This window comes from Squalius cephalus, assembly GCF_949319135.1.
Source record: "Squalius cephalus genome assembly, chromosome: 17".
In the NCBI taxonomy this organism is placed as follows: domain Eukaryota; kingdom Metazoa; phylum Chordata; class Actinopteri; order Cypriniformes; family Leuciscidae; genus Squalius; species Squalius cephalus.
In genome coordinates, this window is record NC_137138.1 from 8589122 (window position 1) to 8608388 (window position 19267).

Below are 19267 nucleotides of genomic sequence, written 5' to 3' on the forward strand. Positions count from 1 at the left end.
CATCACACTGAAGGTTTTTTTTTATTTTTTATTTAGTTCAAAGTTACTATCAGATTTAATGTTAAACCTTGACAAACTATACATCATTAAAAAGATATAAGACTCAAGTTTCAGTATTTGACCACTATTGTATTCTGAGAATCTTATAGTGAGAGTTATTTCTTAATTTGTGTCAGGAGTTATGAAATGAAAAAATGAGTCGATACAGTATAGTCCATATATGGAACATGAAGAAGAGCCATCATGTGACATTCCAGGAAGTCCCAGACTCACACAGAGCTAACAGAGATCGCTGTAACATGCAGATAAAGACGTTTTGAAGACAATAAACATGTTTGCAATGATATTTGAGTTACCTGTGTTCTTCAAGCCATGTCAGGTATTTTCATAATAATAGATTATATTTATAATGTAATGCAAATCTATATAGACTTTATCATCGTGCAGAATACTATAAAATACTATATTTTCTGTCTGATTTTTTTATCTGAAGCCAAATTAGATCACAGAAGATAATTTAAAACACTCGACTTGCGTTATAAAGAAAGATTGGAGCACAAACATGGTTTTAATCTCATAAATTGTCGTGTATTGATGGTGTGCTAAGCTAATATGCTAGCTAGCCCTAGGTGCACCTGCCACCTAGCAGTTATTCTTTTATGATTTTTTTCTAAATAGGAATGCTTACTGAAATGTTTCTTTATTCAAGAAGGGCATTTGATACAGTTTCAAATGTGAAGTGAGAACTTTGATAAAAGAAATTAGGGATTGAAACCCTATGAATAGCCTGTGAATAGCCAGTCGTTAGTAATTATAATGCAGACAAAAGAAATGCATATTTAGAGCCATAACCAGGCTGGAGAGGTGTGAATGTGTGCATGGGGAGACTGACACTGAATGGGGATCGTTTGCACCACAAAACAATAGAGACAATAGACTGAATGGATGCTTAGATGATGACTAAACATCAGTAGCATTTTAGAGTCTAATCAAAATAAAGTCATATTGATCTTGAAAAACATTTAACTAAATACAGAGTTTTAGACTTATCATCTTCAGATTTTAAATATAACATGGTCAGACATGTGACTTTAGCTGCAGTGCATTTCTAGATTGCTACAGTGCCAACTTCAGTTTTATTTTCATGAAGATGTTTCATAAAAATAAATTTCTAATAACTTTACAAAACTTTCAAGCTATTTATAACATTTTTTTTTTCATTATGACAATAATTAATTCTACATTTACAATAAACTGCCAGGTGTCAGCTTTCAAATGAGATCATACTTGTGCTCATGGATCATGAACTGTATCTGTTTCAGTTTGGGTATGTCATTTCTGGGGATTTTTCAAAAGTGGGGTTGCAGGTTAACAGGTTAAAACACTTATTTGATATCTTGAGAAAACTTTTTGCTTTTTTTGATGTGGTTTTCTCAATGAAAGTGTTTACTTGTGGGTTTAAATATGTGAAAAAAAATCGTCATCTGTGTCAATTGTTAAATTTCTTGTTGGGTCAGGCAAAAATGGCGATTTATGCCACAAGAATTGAGCAAAATGTTTGCAACAGTTTGGCTGCCGTTTTTGTAAAATTAGGATTTTGATTGATTATCATTATTATAGATTAATGCATGATCTTTTATCTTTTGAGGTAATATGGTGTTTAAATAAGATCCTTTGTGAAATTGTTGAAGAAGAGTTGTTTTCTTTCTTTTAAGTTTTTTGTTTGTTTGTTTTTAAAGGAGAACTCCGGTAAATTTTAACATTGAGCTCATTTTTTTGTACATTTGGAGTGCTGTCAATACAGAGAACAATGTCAAAAATCGGTGTTGCCTACACCGAGTTATTCTATTTTTAAAATTTGCACCCTGTTGACTTCAATGGGCGAGTTCACGCGCATAGGTTTAGTTACCTATGATCACGCGCGTGAACTCGGCAATCGACTACTTTGGACTTCAACCGAAAACAGGATTTAAACACAGGTATTTGCGCTGGCTTAAATAACATCATTTTTATACATATCTTTCACATCTACTGCAGTCAGATTCACTCGTGTTCACTCTGAAGGAATCACTCACATTTTCTGTGCACTTGTAATGTCACATCAAGGATGTTAAGAGGCTAAAAGCAGGTTTAAAACTTGCCCCATTGAAGTCAACAGGGTGCAAATTTTAAAAATAGAATAACTCGGTGTAGGCAACACCGATTTTTGTCGTTGTTCTCTGTATTGACAGCACTCCAAATGTACAAAAAAATTAGCTCAATGTTAAAATTGACCGGAGTTCTCCTTTAATATCAATGGTGTTGTTTGGCAGTTTGTAATAGTGGTTTTTGTTATGTAAATTGTAATAAAAAGTGTTTTGAAAATCAAAAATCTCTCTCTCTCTCTCTTCTGGTCCTGACTGCTTCAGAGCTGTGAGAACAGCCACACAGCAGAATAGCTGAATGGAGACAAAGAGTATTGAATTGAAGCGAATTTATGCATACATAAATATAAAAGTCGAAAGATACTATAATAAACATGCCACACAAACAAGAACAAAGAGTAATTATCCAGGCCGCAGTGCAGCAGATCACTCTATATCTGAGAGGTTTGAACTTCAGAAAAGTTACAGGATGAACCACTGCCAGGTAACGCTCAGATCAGACACTGAAACAGAGGATAGCCATGTAACGGGGTTCAGATGTTATGGGAAGAAGGAGGCGGGAACCGGCGAACATTCAACATATTTTAATGATAAAAATAAACCAAATACAAAATAAAAGTAAAAGCCAGTAGCCCCTCACGGACGACTGCTGGCCACACAAAACAGAAACAAAACATCAACTAAAACACAGGCCTGTTCCTCTCTCGCTCTTCACTGTCGTCGCTCCTCCTTTATGCTTCCGCTCGAGACCGGTGCGTCGCGCACGTGTCGCTCATTATCAATCACGCCACCGGCCTCGCGCCGTCCTCCCACGGCCCTCGACCTCGTCGTGCTCGCCACAAGCCAGTATCGCCTAGTGCTAATAAAAAACATGTTAATGGTGTGAAACTTAAAGGGGTGGTTGATTATGATTTCACTTTTCTAACTTTAGTTAGTGTGTAATGTTGCTGTTCGAGCATAAACAACATCTGAAAAGTTACAATGCTCAAAGTTCAAAGCAAAGGAAGATATTTGCTTTTAAAGAAATTGTTTTTTAAGGACTACAGCAAATGGCTGGTAGGGACTACACAAGCTTCCTCCCGGGTTAGTGACATCACTAACCCTATAATTTACATAAACCCCGCCCCTGGGAACAAGATTTATAGATTATCATGACAGAATATGCTAATCAATGACTAGAAGATAACTACACATAAGCTACATAAATTCATCAACTAACCATTCAGGAATGTCCTGTTGCATTCTACATGTTGTCACTTCTTCTTGAGTCTCTTCATCATTGTCTGACTCCAGTTTGAACATAAACATTGACATTCCCAGTGCATGTCTGTGTGAGGTAAAAGGACAGGAGCTCTTGAAGCTCCACCCCTGTGCTGAGAGCAGCAGCTAATTTGCATTTTAAAGGGACACACACAAAAACGGTGCGTTTTTGCTCACCCTCAAAAAGTGACAATTTTAACATGCTATATAAGAATATCTGTGGGGTATTTTGAGCTAAAACATCAGACACTTATTTTACATCTTGTGAAAAGGGCATTACACCACCCCTTTAAAACCCAAGTCCAATCAAGTACAGTGAACAAATAATTAACACAGATACCAATCTCAGAAACAGAGCGATTCAGGATGAAGAACCCTGATGCAGCTCCACTTCCTTTTCCTGTGATGATGAGCCATATAATATAGGAGTGTATAGGAAGAGCCAAAATGAAATTAATGCTGTACAAACATATGTCCAGACTGCCCAGTAACCCAATAGAATTAGTTGTGGAGTTTGTTGAAGCTTCAGGTGAGGTAAAGTTCACTGTAGAGTTATCCATCTTCTCTTTGGTTGTCGTCTCAGCCCAGCATCTCATAAAGCATATAAATAATATTGAAAAAAGAAAGGTTTGTTCATGTTAGATTAATTAATTGGATAATCAGATAATGATTCAATGTCATAGTCCTATATGATTCAGTCATTTGAAAAGAGTTGAAGTTTCCTGACAAATTATTGTCAGGTTATTAAGTTCTTATTGGACCTCCTGGGGATCATTTAAAACATTTTTTATATTTAGGGTTAATTAATAAATCAATTCATTATACACTGTTGGGCGCAAAAAAAGGGTTAAACACTAAGCTTTTAATTGTCTTAAACACAAATTATTTGTCTAGTAATTAGCAAAACTTTAAGCAAATACACTGTACAATATACAACTCCACTTCCTGTTCCTGTGACGATGAGCCATATAACGTAGATGTTTGTAGGAAGACCAAACAGGAAAGTCATGCTGTGTACGCAGATTTCCACAAAGTCCATTGGCCCAATAGACTGATTTGTGGAGTTTGTTGATGTTTCAGGTGTGGTGAAGGTCACTGGAGGGTTATTCATCTCTGTATTTGATCTGACAAATATCTATTTATTCAAAGTTCATTGATTTATATGAAAGCATTAGAAAACGTGCAATATCTCAGATAACAATGCCTTTCTAGCATGTCAACATCACAGGCGACCATGAGATTTATCATCTGACTCTCAACATTAATTTTGAGGCTGAAAAAGGTGTGGTTATAATATTTTATTTTGACAGCCTAAAACATAATCAATCTGGCAAAACTATCTTTATAAATACAAAGACTTATGTGGAACATTTTGCTGTATATACTTGTTTGCTATGTAATGTTCAGTGTGTCACTGAATACATTGACAAAAGGTGTTTTTTTTTATTATTATTTTTAATTAAATATTAGCTCTTTCATTGGACCTTTCAGTGGTCAAGAATTGCATGTGGATGCAGGGGTTTAGATAAAGACATTGTTTATTTTATTTTTAGTGGTGGGCCGTTATCGGCGTTAACGCGCTGCGTTAACGCGAGACTCTTATCGCGCGATAAAAAAAATATCGCCGTTAATCTATAGGGATCTCCCAGTCACGTGACCCCTAGCCGTGTGTCAGCCATTTTGACGGTATACATCCGTCAGCTACTCACATTGGCTATACTGTCTATGGACTGTCTAATGGCAATAGATCTATTATTAGGGGTGGGTAATATATTAGGGAGTATATTATTATACTAATAATATAATTATTAGTATAATTGTTTTATAATTAGCCTAAATATTGCAATACTTTGCGCTACAGTATTGATATAATTGCGTGCGCAAAATATCTCGATACTGAACAGAATCGAGTTTTCCCCCACCACTATTATTAGCTTCAGCTAACTCTTCACGTCATGTCATCGCACTTATTAGCATCACAAAAATATATATCAAGTATAGAGGAAGATAGGAATCATAGATCCATATGAAGCACCGCAAGTTCTTTTTACAGGCATTTAATGTGTAGAAAAACTTCCTGACATTGAGTTCGGTGACATTTACAGCTGACGTTAACTTAACTTACCTTATTCACTTCCCATCACGCTACACCAGAGCTTCATTAAAAGCATACAAAAGCAGGCTATCGGTTGTCATGGACATGTTACAAAAACTGAATAGACGTAAAAAGTCAAGTAACCTTGTATAATTTCATCTCAACTTTATTGTATATTTTACATGCACTTTTATTATTTGTTTACATTTTTCTTCTTGTACCTTATATCACAAACAGTTGGAAGCCAAGCACCACCATCAGCGTTTTGCCTGTAACGTATATTGCCGCCAACCACTTGTTTCTCCGTTTTGTTTCTTTCGGGATACGGTATAAAGATAGGCCTATTCCTTTTGTATGATCACGTATCTGATCGCATCCAACTGCACAGCATCGCTCGGGCATGATAGAATATCGCGACGAGCTGCAGTATCAATGTAGTTTATACCAGAGCCCGTATACTGTCTGTGAGTATCACCGGCGGTTTAGCATTTTCTATTCCGTCAAAATGGCTGCTCCAAATGGCGTGACGTCACGCGGGATGTCCCTATTCCCCAAATTGGGTTGGGAGATGGCTCTACTACACAAGCTATGATGACGCAATCTACCCGCGGCCGCGAGGTAAACCCGGCTGCAACGCATATTCGTCGTCATCTTAAGTAAACACGGCTGAAAGTGAAAGCTGCAACATCCATTATTTGGACTTGGTTCGGATTTAAGCCGTCCGACAAACAGCAGCAAACTATCCGAGTGTGTGGGGTAACGGTTCGGTAAATTAACACACGACTAATCCGTTCTACCACCTCAAATTCAAAACGAAACTGAAACTGATATCACTGAATACCAGCGTGCGCGTATTATTCTCAATCCAATATATCTTAGTGGTGTAACGTTAACACATAATCTCTGTCTACGCCCGATTTTAAGAATCGTTGTTGTGTTTCTTTTTAACTGAAAAGACATCAGTTAGACAATATTATAACTTTAAATTTGGGGTTTCATAAGCTCAAAGCTATAATAAACATTAGACCTACTTAAGATCTCTGCAGCTAGTGTACTTAAATTTTATTTATCTGCAAAATTATGTTGTATACTTACAGTTTTGCACAATATATGTTCTCAAAACTATACCCTTTAAAAAAAAAAATTAGCAGTTGTTTAGCAGGGTCTGTGTAACCTGTTCTGTAATGGTTTTATTATAATATCGTTATCGCAAGAGGCTGCAATGTATATCAAAATATAGATTTTAGGCCATATCGCCCATCCCTAATTGATATAGTTGATAATAACACAGGCCTACCTAATGTTGCCTACGGACGGTAACAGTACAGAAGTAACCTTTTACAGTCTATGAGTAGAACAGCTTTCTCAAGCAGTTTGTGATGCATTTTGGAAACAGTTCCTGAGATGAGCCCCTGGTCTAATGCGCTACCTGGCTTGAGAAACCCGTTCTCAAAGACTTAGCCTACTTTTATAGTCATTATTTGGGTAGCACACATATTCTGAATGCCTTCGGCAGAATTCAAATGAGCCATTTTAATCTAGATTAATCTAGATTAATTTCAAAATTAATCTAGATTAATCTAGATTAAAAAAATTAATCTATGCCCACCTCTATTTATTTTATTTTTTATTGTTGAGTGTTCAAAAGAAAGGTACTCAAACACTTTAAACCAATCTCTGTGGCAACCCTCAATATGGAAAAATGAGACACTAAATCACTGATGAAGTTTTATAGAAAAAAGAAAAAAAACATTACAAAATTGTTGCAATCAACTATATCTAAAGAACATGCTCTACCAACTAAACCTTCCTAAGATCTAAAATGACGAAATTTAGTATTAAATTAAACAGATAATTAATACAATTTTAAATTAAAGTTATCTAATAAAACATTTAGAAATTAAAGTAACTGGATTTAGTAAAACAAATTACAATTGCGGTCTCATGAGGAACAGAGGCAGTTTTCCAGTGCGGTGAAGATAAAAACCAGGCTGAACGAAACCAGCCAGCACATAACAAACCAAGCCAGGGATCCAATATACAGGATTATTCTGTTGTGCAAGAATAATGTAGAATCCTGTGATGGTACATGGGACATATATAAAAGCCATGCTCACAGTAGTTATTAGAATGAGATAAAATGCTCTTCTCTTCATGTGTTTTTTCTCCTCTCTCTCTCTCCCTCTCTCTCCTGGTCCTGACTGCTTCAGAGCTCTGAGAACAGCCACAAGACAAAACAACTGGATGGAGAAGAAGAAGAGGAACTGTGTTGAGGAGAACCACATTTGCACATTCATGTTTTGTGAGATTGCAATAAATAAACTATAGAAACAGGAGCCAAGAATAATTATCCAGGCCGCAGTGCAGCAGATCACTCTATATCTGAGAGGTTTGTACTTCAGAAAGGTTACAGGATGAACCACTGCCAGGTAACGCTCAACACAGATCAGACACTGAAACAGAGGACGGCCAGTGTAAATTAGTCCTTGTAGAAACAGCGGTAACAATGAGAGACTTTTAAAGTACACTGGCAGTATATTGAGCAAACCATTCAGACTGGTACCAATCTCACAAGTAGAGAGATTGAGGTTGAAGAACTCTGATGCAACTCCACTTCCTGTTCCTGTGACGATGAGCCATATAACGTAGATGTTTGTAGGAAGACCAAACAGGAAAGTTATGCTGTGTATGCAAATTTCCACAGAGTCCACTGGCCCAATAGACTGAGTTGTGGAGTTTGTAGATGTTTCAGGTGTGGTGAAGGTCACTGTAGAGTTATTCATCTCTGTATTTGTCTTCTCAGTTCAGCAGCTCACAAACCAAACTGTATATAATATTGCAACTGTTATCTTTTTTTAAGGAGAACTATAATGAACCATTTAAGTCAATAAGGTAAACATAACATTTAAATACATTCATCGTTTACAACATAATACAATTTTATAATACAAAGTTCATAATTTAAACTCAAATAAAAAACACATTATTATTATATGACTTCAAAATATGGTTGTATTCAGTAGTATGCTTAGCCTAAATTATGAAACGTCATTTTCTTTAATATGTACTTTTAAAATGATTTCTGTTCAGAAAATAGCTCAGTCCAGTTTGACCAATTCTAGCTAAAACATTAAACGCCAAATCACAAAGCATTATTTGATAAACACAATTGCACTGTTGGTTGATAGCACTGAGGTTAAAACAAGAAATTAAAAGTTTTGAATCACCTGAAGAGTGAATGTCCAGTCTCTCTGGATGTTAATAGATTTCTGTGCTGTGTTTTGGAGACAAGACGAATTTCATCTGCTACACGTCACATAAAACAAAAGATATGCAAATTAACTTTTAAGGTCTGAAAAATAAAAATAAAAGTGTGTTGTCAAGCGTACAGCAATTATTGTTTTGGACAACTGGTTTATTTTTAAGACACAGCACTAAGTATACTGAACATACATGGGACAAATATCTGTTTTTTCAGAGTTCATAGATTTATATGAAGGTATTAGAAAAAGTGTAATATCTCAGATAATAATGCCTTTCTAGCATGTCAACATCACAGGTGACCATGAGATTTATCATCTGACTCTCATCATTCATTTTGAGGCTGAAAAAAGTGTTGTTATAATATTTTATTTTGACAGCGTAAAACAATCAATCTGCCAAAACTATCTTTATAAATCCAAAGACGTATGTGGAACATTTCGCTGTATATACTTGTTTGCTATGTAAATGTTTAGTGTGTCAGTGAATACATTTACAAAAGTTTTATTTTTTATAAATTTTTTTTATTTTTATAAATGTTAGCTCTTTCATTGGACCTTTCAGTGGTCAGTCCAAAAAATGCATTTGGATGAAGGGGTTTAGATACAGACATTTTTTTATTCTTTTGTTAAGTGTTCAAAAGAAAGGTACTCAAACACTTTAAAACAATCTCTATGGCAACCCTCAATATGGAAAAATGAGGCACTAAATCATTGATGAAGTTTAAAGAACATGCTCTACCAACTAAAAAATACTAAAATCTAAAATGACTAAATTAAGTATTAACTTAAACAGATAGTTAATAAAATTTTAAATTAGTTATCTAATACAACATTTAGAACTGGATTTAGTGAAAAATTACAATTGCGGTCTCATGAGGAACAGAGGCAGTTTTCTAGTGCGGTGAAGATAAAGAACAGGCTGAACGAAACCAGCCAGCAGCACATAACAAATAAAACCAGGGATCCAATGTGCACGATTATTCTGTTGTGTAAGAATGATACAGAATCCTGTGATAGAATACGGGACATATATAAAAGCCAGTGGTGGCTCCTGCAAAATTTCTCAAGGGGGGGGGGCAAATGTTTGGATGATTGATAAGGACAAGGGGATAACTTAACAGCTTAAGCATTTAAAGGCAACTTCACTACTTTAATATTAATGAAAAATAAAGTGACTCTTACAATAAGTCTCGTTTGTTTCTATATGAGTGTTAACAATTCAGCAGCAAGTCAAAATCAATTCAAACAAAGCCCAGCCAGGATGCGAATTTCCAAAAACGTTTACTCCAATTCGATTTAATAAGAAACAACTGAAATCACATAAGTTAACTCACTATTTACGCTACTTGCTCTGGCCAGCGTAGCACAAATCGCTCTGAATCTGAAGGGCTATATTTTATTTCTCCATTTAATAAACGAACTATTCCGTCAGATAAATATTTGTTGTGAAAGAAATATAGTTATGTCACCGCTAGGACCGAGGACAACCACCACTCCGGGGGAGCTACTCCAAGGAACACCAATGAGGCGAGACAACGACGTGAGTTAAAAACTTGATTTCTTTATTGAGTATAAAACACTTTAAGGCAATGTCACTGACACAAGACTTCTCGTTGGGGCCGCTTCAATCCGCACCCGGTTGGACAGATATCTCACTCCTCGAACGGATGCAGTCCGGCCGAACAAGGCGAACGATTGGACCTCTCTTTGCGCTAGAACATCCCTAAGGGACCAGAATGTATCAGTCTGCAGGTGAATAGCTCAGTTTCTTCGTCCTCCAGGACACAGCGGTGGGGGACCAGGACACAGCAATTATCACGGGAGGACACTCGGGACAGTGTAAGTGGCCGGACTTTTCCTTTCTTCAGAGCAACAATGTTGGGACAGAATAAGGCAAACTTCAATAAAGGAAGGCTTTACGACCGATGTCTTGATTTCCCCTATCTTCCAGCACAGCGACGATGAAGCAGTTGAAGGCAGCAGGGATGGTATTGGTTGCAGCGCACTTGGACTAGGGGACCCTAGGGTGGCCAGTAACTGGATCTCTCTGTTCGCAGGGCGGCAGTGGGGATAGGAGCCGGACACAGCCAGGACGGGCTTCGAGGGAGGAAGACTCTGAGCAGCGGATGGTTGGATATCTCCGTTCGTGGAATGACAGTATGCGGTGGGCAGAGGACAATGGCCCTCGGGTAAGGAACCTCCACGAGCAGCCAGCAACTTTTCTCCGTTCGCCGGACAGCAGCAGGTAACTGAATGTTCCTTTTCCACAGGGCAGCAGAGGCGGAATGCAGCAGCAGATAACAGGATCTCTTCGTTCACAGAACAGCAGAGACAGAATGCCGCGGTCAGCGAGAGAGGTATTCAAAGCAGTGGCCAGCGGGCTTTCTCCATTCAACGGACAGCAGCAGGTAACTGAATGTTCCTTTTTCCACAGGGCAGCAGAGGCGGAATGCAGCAGCAGATAACAGGATCTCTTCGTTCACAGAATAACAGAGACAGAATACAACTGCAGATAGCGGGACCTCTCCGTCCACAGAACAGCAATGGTGGGTACAGAATCCAGCAGTTAATAACTGAGTCTTCTCCTATCACAGGACAACAACGGAGGGTGCGGCAATCCTCGGGAAAGGAATCTCGGGCAACGTGAGTGACTGGATTTCTCTGTTCTTAGAACAACGATGGAACATAATACCATGAGCTGAGATGGAGATCTTCACAACGGCTCACGGGGCTGAACTTCTCCTTCCTCCACCACAGCAACATGGACTGGGACACCTGTACAGAGCTTTACACACAGCAGATCAGATTATTTCCTGACGCCCCACCGGGCTAGCCGATCCCCGGCAATGATTTCAGAGTGATGGTAACGTTAATTCTCCCACACTCGTGCATGCATCAAACACTTTAAATCCTTACAAGTGCTCACTTCAATCTTCAGACACTGCAATGACACACTACCTCACAGTGAACAGTAAGCCTTCACTCCGTCTTGCCAGGGCCAGCCAATCCACAGTCGTGATCTTCAAAGGGGGATATCAGGTTACACGAGCGATACGAGAATCGGGTCTCACTCATCTGCTTTGACGACACATAGCAAAAGAACGCGCTGGCAGCAAACACAGGTCAGTAACTAAAATACTCTTCCTGAACTCAAAATATGTTATCTCTCACACAGTTGCCATTCGTGTACTTAACTTCTCTCACGACGATAACATGTACATCCAGCAATGCTTTCACTCGCTCCACTCTCCCAGTCCTACTTGCCAGTCACTCGCCCGCTCTTGATCCTTCGCCTTCCTCGCGTTTCCCAGCACTAGACCACTGTCTCCTAATCGTGACTCACGCTTTGATCGCGACTGCTCCCCCCTGCATCCTCCAGCCGCTACTTTTAAATCCCCTATTGGAGACACGCGCTCCAATAAGCCTTTTTCACACTTCTGGGTTTTGTGTTTCCGGTGCTCACCAACGCCAGGTAAACTTACTTCCGGTGACAACAACAATGGCCGAGTCCAAAAATAAGTGTTGCTGTAGCGTCCCTCAGTGCAGCAATTCTAAGCAAAAACAACCTTATTTAAGTTTTCACGGGTATCCTTTGAACGAAGACCAAAAAAAGAAATGGGTCATCGCTATTAGACGGGACGAAGGGTCTACGTTCGTCATTCGGAGAGGCAGCACGTATGTCTGCAGTCAGCATTTTACCGCTGACAACTACATTCCAGGAAGTTCGCGGCTGAAGGTTGGTGTCATTCCCAGTCGTTTCACTTGGAACAATTTCTATGTACTCCCTCAAAGACTATCAGCTTTTGAGAGATCTGCCGTTCGACTTGGTGCGGATGTACGTGTTCGGGAGCATCTGGTGGTTACAGAAGATGCACCCAATGAATCCAGTCATATTGAGGAACATGACTACGTGGCACGCCCACCTGCCGGTAAGCACTTATGTTGACTTTGACTTTTGCTTGTGTGTGTGTGTGTGTGTGTGTGTGTGTGTGTGTGTGTATGTATATATACATATACATATATATATATATATATATATATATATATTATATATATATATATATATATATATATATATATATATATATATATATATATATAATATATATATATATATATATATACACACACATAAATATATGCAATTAGTTGCTAAATATACTATTTTACATTTTTATAGGTGCATTAGATGAGGCTCTGCAGTACATTGAAGAGCTGGAGGCTAGGCTGCAGAAGATGTCACTAGAGAAACAAACAACAATGAGCAGATTTTGTGTTTCTGATCACACAATTAAATACTACACAAAGTTTCCCTCACAGGAAGTTTTCCAGGTGTTCTGGGAATCTGTTTGTCCATCTGCCAGCAATATTGTGTACTGGACTAAGGATGGGACAGTAAGCATCCCCGAGCCCTAGCCCTGCACGGAAGATCCAGCTCATAGATGAACTGTTCATGTATTCCTGTCGGGTAGCTGCTGGACTGAGGGAACAAGTAATCGCCGACATTTTCGGGGTAAGCGTGGCCACAGTGAGTAGGGCCATTATCACCTGGGCTAACTACCTGTTCTTTGTGTTGGGTTCAGTACCCATTTGGATGTCCAGGCAACAAATATGCTTCTCCATGCCAGAGAAGTACAGTTTGTTCTGTCCAAACCTGCGAGTCATCCTGGATTGCACAGAAATCCGCTGTGAGAGCCCCACATCTCTGACACTCCACTCAGAGATCTTCTCCAGCTACAAGAGCACTACAACATTTAAAGGTCTGGTTGGAGTAGCTCCGTGTGGTGCAATGACTTTCATCTTCCAGCTTTAAACAGGTTCAATCTCCGACAAAGAGATCACAAAGAAGTCCGGCATTTTGGACCTGCTTGAACCTGGAGATGAGGTCATGGCAGACAAGGGGTTCACAATCGAGGATATGCTCTCCAGTGTTGGTGCTAGACTGATCATTCCACCTTTCAAACGTGCTAAGCAGTTCAGCAAACAGGACTGTGATAAAACACAGGCCATTGCACGCCTCAGAATTCTGGTGGAAAGGGTCATTCGAAGGGTCGAGGAAAACCACATTTTTGATTCTGTTGTGCCACTCACCTTGTCAGGAAGCATCAACCAGATCTGGCATATTTGCTGTTTTATGATTAATTACCAGGGACCAATGTTTCTTGAGCAGTGAATGTATATATGTATAATATAATAAATATTAGATATTTACACTGAGATTGATTTTTACAATAGTAGTGATAGACTTTATGTATTTATCATTAAATATTGTTTTTATTTTTTTAAATGTATATTGTCATTGTTTATACTCAGTTTCCTGAAAATAATTTGACAGACACAATGAAATAGTTGACAACAAAATTTCTTTTTTTAATAAGAATTCATTCAAATAAAAATGTCAACTCAGTTCTGCTGTTCATTGTTATTTCACACAATATAAATATATATACAATTAGTAAATGTGTATGCATACATATAATCACATATATTACAGAAGATCAAATTAAAAATATAAGCATGTATTCACCATTATGTACATAAATGCTTCTTTAACCCTCTGGGGTCTAAGGTGTTTTTGGGGTCCTTGAGATGTTCTGACATGCCCTGACATTTGTGCTTTTTTCAGTTGCTTCTAAACATATTAATGGCAAAAAAAAATTACACACTATTTAGCACAAACAGGGCTACCATAATGTGTGAGCAACAAGAATGTACATGTCTGCATTTTTGAGAGAATAATGTTTATGCATGGTTATTGAAAAAACTAAAAACTAAAGTTTCTGAAATAAGGCCATAAAACACATTCTAAATATGTGCCAATAAGACTTTTGTCTAATGGATGTCATCACCTAGTGTTTTTTCTTCAAAATGATGTGAAAATCACCCTGCCTTATCATTCACATAACACAATACATTGATTTGAATTTTGCAAAGCACTTTCTGTTTGGAAAGGCAATATGCGGAGTGGGCGTCAACGATGTATATTTAGTGGTTCGCACCTGGAGACAATGGGGCCTGCATACTTAATTAGCCATTCATTCAGGTGAGTCACTGAGCCACAAGAATGCAAGAGCAACAGTTGGAAGCATCTCAATTCTTTTTTATTTTTCCACATATTGTGCTTGCAAATTGGCCTATAATATCCAAGGAAAACATGTCTAGTAATTGTGCAGTTAATTCTCATACTGTATTTTCAGTTTTGTAATATTTATCCTCTCCCCAAATTTGTCACTAATAAAACACAATAAAAATTATTTAAAGAAAAGGCTTATATTTACCTTTTAATAGTTTGTTTACATCTACCTTGTAAATATATTTTTTTATTAAAAAGGTTACAATTACAACAACAATTCAAGTGTAATCTTTCTTTGTAAAAACTAAAGTATACATTTTATCATACATATTTCAAAGTTAAGGATTTGATTGATTATTTGATTATTTTTGACAAAACATACTATTAACATGAGCAAATATTGGCAAACAAAAGCTTATTTGAGGTGGCAGATATTTTACAGTAAAAATTTATAATCTATCCAAAACTAATCAACGAAATGTTGTCTTTCATATGTCTGTAACATAGGTCTTTCATTTTTATTATAAGAAATATAAATGTTAATTTGCAGTTTAATACGTTGCTTGTACAAATACATTTTATTTCAACATATTTCAGTCGATTTTTACTCAGTATAGCAATACAGTTTGCTAAAACCGAAACAATCATTCACAAACAGAAACGCCTGACTGTAACGTTGTTTTTATGAAATATTAGGGCATATAAATGTTAATTTTCAGTTTAATACATTGCTTATACAAATAGCCTAGATTTTATTTCAACATATTTCTGTCGATTTTTACTCAACTCAGTATAGCAATACAGTTTGCTAAAACATCATCATTCATTCACACAGAGACGCAATTTAAATTTAAACTGTCTTTTTGCGAGCTGTGATAAACAGCGCGCATCTCTGCGGCTGCCGTTCATTCATTCACAGAAACGCGATTAACTTGAGAAGGAAATAAAACTTACTACATATTCGGATCCTCTCTCCTGCAATACCCGCACTCTGAGGTAGATTTTTCCATTATTATTATTCCTCACAGCGCTGCCAGATGGTGTAAATAAACTTGTGTTTTCTCGAGCTGATATGGGGGCGTTCACAGGTTTGCTTGGATTGCCTCAGTAATTTGCGTTTGAATAGCACGCGCTCTCCGTGGGCGTGTTCACATTACATTTTAATGAGCTCTAATTAGCTCGACTGGAATCGCTCTCTTTTAATACAGATTTCACAAGATGAGAATATTTGTTTTTTATATAAATTACCTCATTTAAAAGAAGAGAATTCAAGCGTCATGCCTGTGTGTCTGTATGCCTGTTTGACTGAGTATTCGCTGAGTTACAGTTCATTTTCGGACGCGTTTCAGAATGGTCTTCACTGACAGAGAGAAGGCAGAACTCGCATCACGTTTATTTTTCTTTATTTGGAACGTGACATGACGTGACATGACGCTGATTGGACTATATCCAGAGGCAGAACATACAGTGACGGCTAGCATAACACTGTGGTTGAATGAGATTGTGAATGTGATTGAAAAAGTCCCTTTCACACTTTGGTGGTGCGTCGCCCTAATTAAGAAACCGCCCCTGATAAAAGCCATGCTCACAGTAGTTATTAGAATGAGATAAAATGCTCTTCTCTTCATGTGGTTTTCCTCCTCTTTCTCTCTCCCTCTCTCTCCTGGTCCTGACTGCTTCAGAGCTCTGAGAACAGCCACAAGACAAAACAACTGGATGGTGAAGAAGATGAGGAACTGCAGTGAGAAGAACCATTTATATGTGTTATGATTGGATGATATTTTTATGGTCATAGTAGCCAAACAGGATCCAAGAGTGGTTATCCAGGCCACAGTGCAGCAGATCACTCTATATCTAAGAGGTTTGAACTTCAGAAAGGTTACAGGATGAACCACTGCCAGGTAACGCTCAACACAGATCAGACACTGAAACAGAGGACGGCCAGTGAGAATTAGTCCTTGTAGAAACAGCATTAGGAGTTTATTTTCTGGTCCGTGTACTTTTTCGTTCATTCATTATTCTATTTCGGAATGAAAGATGAAATTTAAAAAAGGGTTCAGCTTTGTTTTTTGTTTAAAAGAAAAAAAGCAGAAATGGCTGTATTTTGTTTTCCAAATGTATTGTTGTCATCAAATAATAGTATTAGAAATTTGGACGACATTTCCAATGAAATACAATAAACGTACAAATAAATATTACAAATTAAAAAACGATCGGAAATGTCGTCCAATTTTCTAATACTATTATTTGATGACAACAATACATTTGGAAACCAAAATACAGCCATTTCTGCTTTTTTTCTTTTAAACAAAAAACAAAGCTGCACCCTTTTTAAAATGTTTAAGAAATTTGCATGGTACACAGAGACAGTACACTTGGGCTCATGCTCATGATAATCAGCTATCGCTGGCAAGGCTTGATAGATTCTAGCCTATGTTTTTAAGCATCAATTAAGTATGTTTAGAGAATGTTCAATTAGTCCGGTTTGTCTTTCTGATCACAGCTTGATAAAATGTGTTGTAGCAAAAAGTTTTGTGAAATCAAAAAGTGCTTTTTGGCATTTTAACAATAATTTATTATGTGACACTTTTTTTAGAGACGTTTTTAAAGAGTTTTGGACAAATGCTAAATCTATGAAAGCTTCTTTCTTAAAGTCCAACTGAAATCAAAATTGACCCTATTTACTTTGTTAGCGCATAGTGTGAAAAATGAATCCGTGCAAGTTAATACACAGAAAAAAATTGTTTGCCGTCGTAATCTTTAATCAAAGTCTGAAAAGTTACTTCCGGTCTGGAATGGCTGATGATGTAGGTTTGACGGCTTGGGTTAGGAAACGCTTAACTACTCCCCTCAAACCGTTAGTCTGCTATGAGTGAGAGATGGAGAGGAGGAGCGCTAGAGTAAAACCCTGCCCTCTGTTCAATATTCCGTTTCACTGGGAAATACGTCACAACACTGGAGAAAAGTCGTTTGCAACTTCCGGTTCACGCGAACTTTAACTTTGCAGCAGTGGTGGGATTTTGTGAAGATACAAATCAAACAGTTGTGTCAAATGTCAACAATACACTCACAACGCCACAAGAGACATAAATAGCTCAATGAGTGTGTTAGAAGAAGAGTTGATGAAGCTACAGGAGCTTGCAGAGTCTTCAAAAGATGCCACATATATAGAGCACATAAAAAAGAAAAAGAGCTAGGTTGTACAACAAAAGGTGCTATCATTAGATCTCGTTTCCAAAGTTAATGGATGCTCCTTCAAAATTATTTTTTAGTTTAGAAAAAAAGAATGGTCAGAAAATGTTTATTCATGCCTTGCGGTCGGAAAAAGGGTTTTTATTGACAAATCCCTCAGATATTAGAAAAAGAGCTGTACATTTTTATAAAGATTTGTACAAAAGTGAAATTTCAGAAGAACAAGATGGTAATTTGGATTTTTTTGAAAATTTACCACAGATAACTAAAAATGCAAATGAGGAAATTAGTAAAACTTTGAGTTTAGTTGAGCTTGAAAATGCCCTTAAAAAATGGAAAATGGAAAGGCACCAGGTATTGATGGCATTACAACTGAATTTTATAAATCTTTTTGGGTAGAAATAGGTCCAGAATTGGTAACAGTTTTTAATGAGAGTTTGGTAAATGGACAACTGCCACAAAGCTGCCAGAGGGCAATTATTACTTTATTGCCGAAAAAAGGAGATTTAAATGACAACATAAATTGGAGACCAGTACGTTTGTTATGTAATGACTATAAAATATTGTCTAAAGCTTTAGCAATCAGATTGGGTGAAGTCATTGGATATATTGTTCATCCAGATCAGTCATATTGCGTACCAGGAAGAATAATCTTTGATAATGTTTCTTTTATTAGAGACATTGTATACTGTGGAAACATTTTTTACGTAGATTATGGTATGATATCAATCGATCAAGAGAAGGCTTTCGACAGAGTCGAGCATATTTATTTATGGAACGTTTTAAAAGCCTTTGGTTTTAGTTCAGATTTTATTGCAATGATTAAAATGATGTATTGTGGCGTTGAGAGTATATTAAAGATTAATGGTGATTTATGCTCTCCGTTTAGGGTATACAGGGGTGTCAGACAAGGCTGTGCGCTGTCAGGCATGTTATACACCTTAGCCATAGAACCGTCTCGGGTTACGACTGTAACCCTTGTTCCCCGAGAAGGGAACGAGACACTGCGTCGTCGTCATGACGACACTTTGGGGAACGCCCTTAGCGTAGCGCATCTGAAGCATGAATGAAATCTGTCCAATCCTGATTGGTGCTGCGTCATGACGTAGTAGATGACGGCATAACCGGAAGATACAAAGGGACGCTGGCACAAACACACGTTAGCTCCTTTGCGATGAAGCAAGCACTCTGCCTGTGATAGGTGTGGCGACGAGACGCAGTGTCTCGTTCCCTTCTCGGG

At 37.6% G+C, this 19267-nt stretch overlaps 1 protein-coding gene across 1 annotated transcript; it reads right to left on the reverse strand.

Annotated features, from left to right (window-relative positions):
* Nucleotides 1–2404: 2404 nt before the first annotated feature.
* On the reverse strand, nt 2405–8282 carry LOC307144758 (uncharacterized protein; the record flags this gene model as incomplete). Its single annotated transcript, XM_079847321.1, has 2 exons — nt 2405–2410; nt 7617–8282. 2 exons carry the CDS (start codon nt 8280–8282, stop codon nt 2405–2407), a joined length of 672 nt encoding a protein of 223 aa, XP_079703447.1.
* Between the last annotated feature and the right edge of the window lie 10985 nt (nt 8283–19267).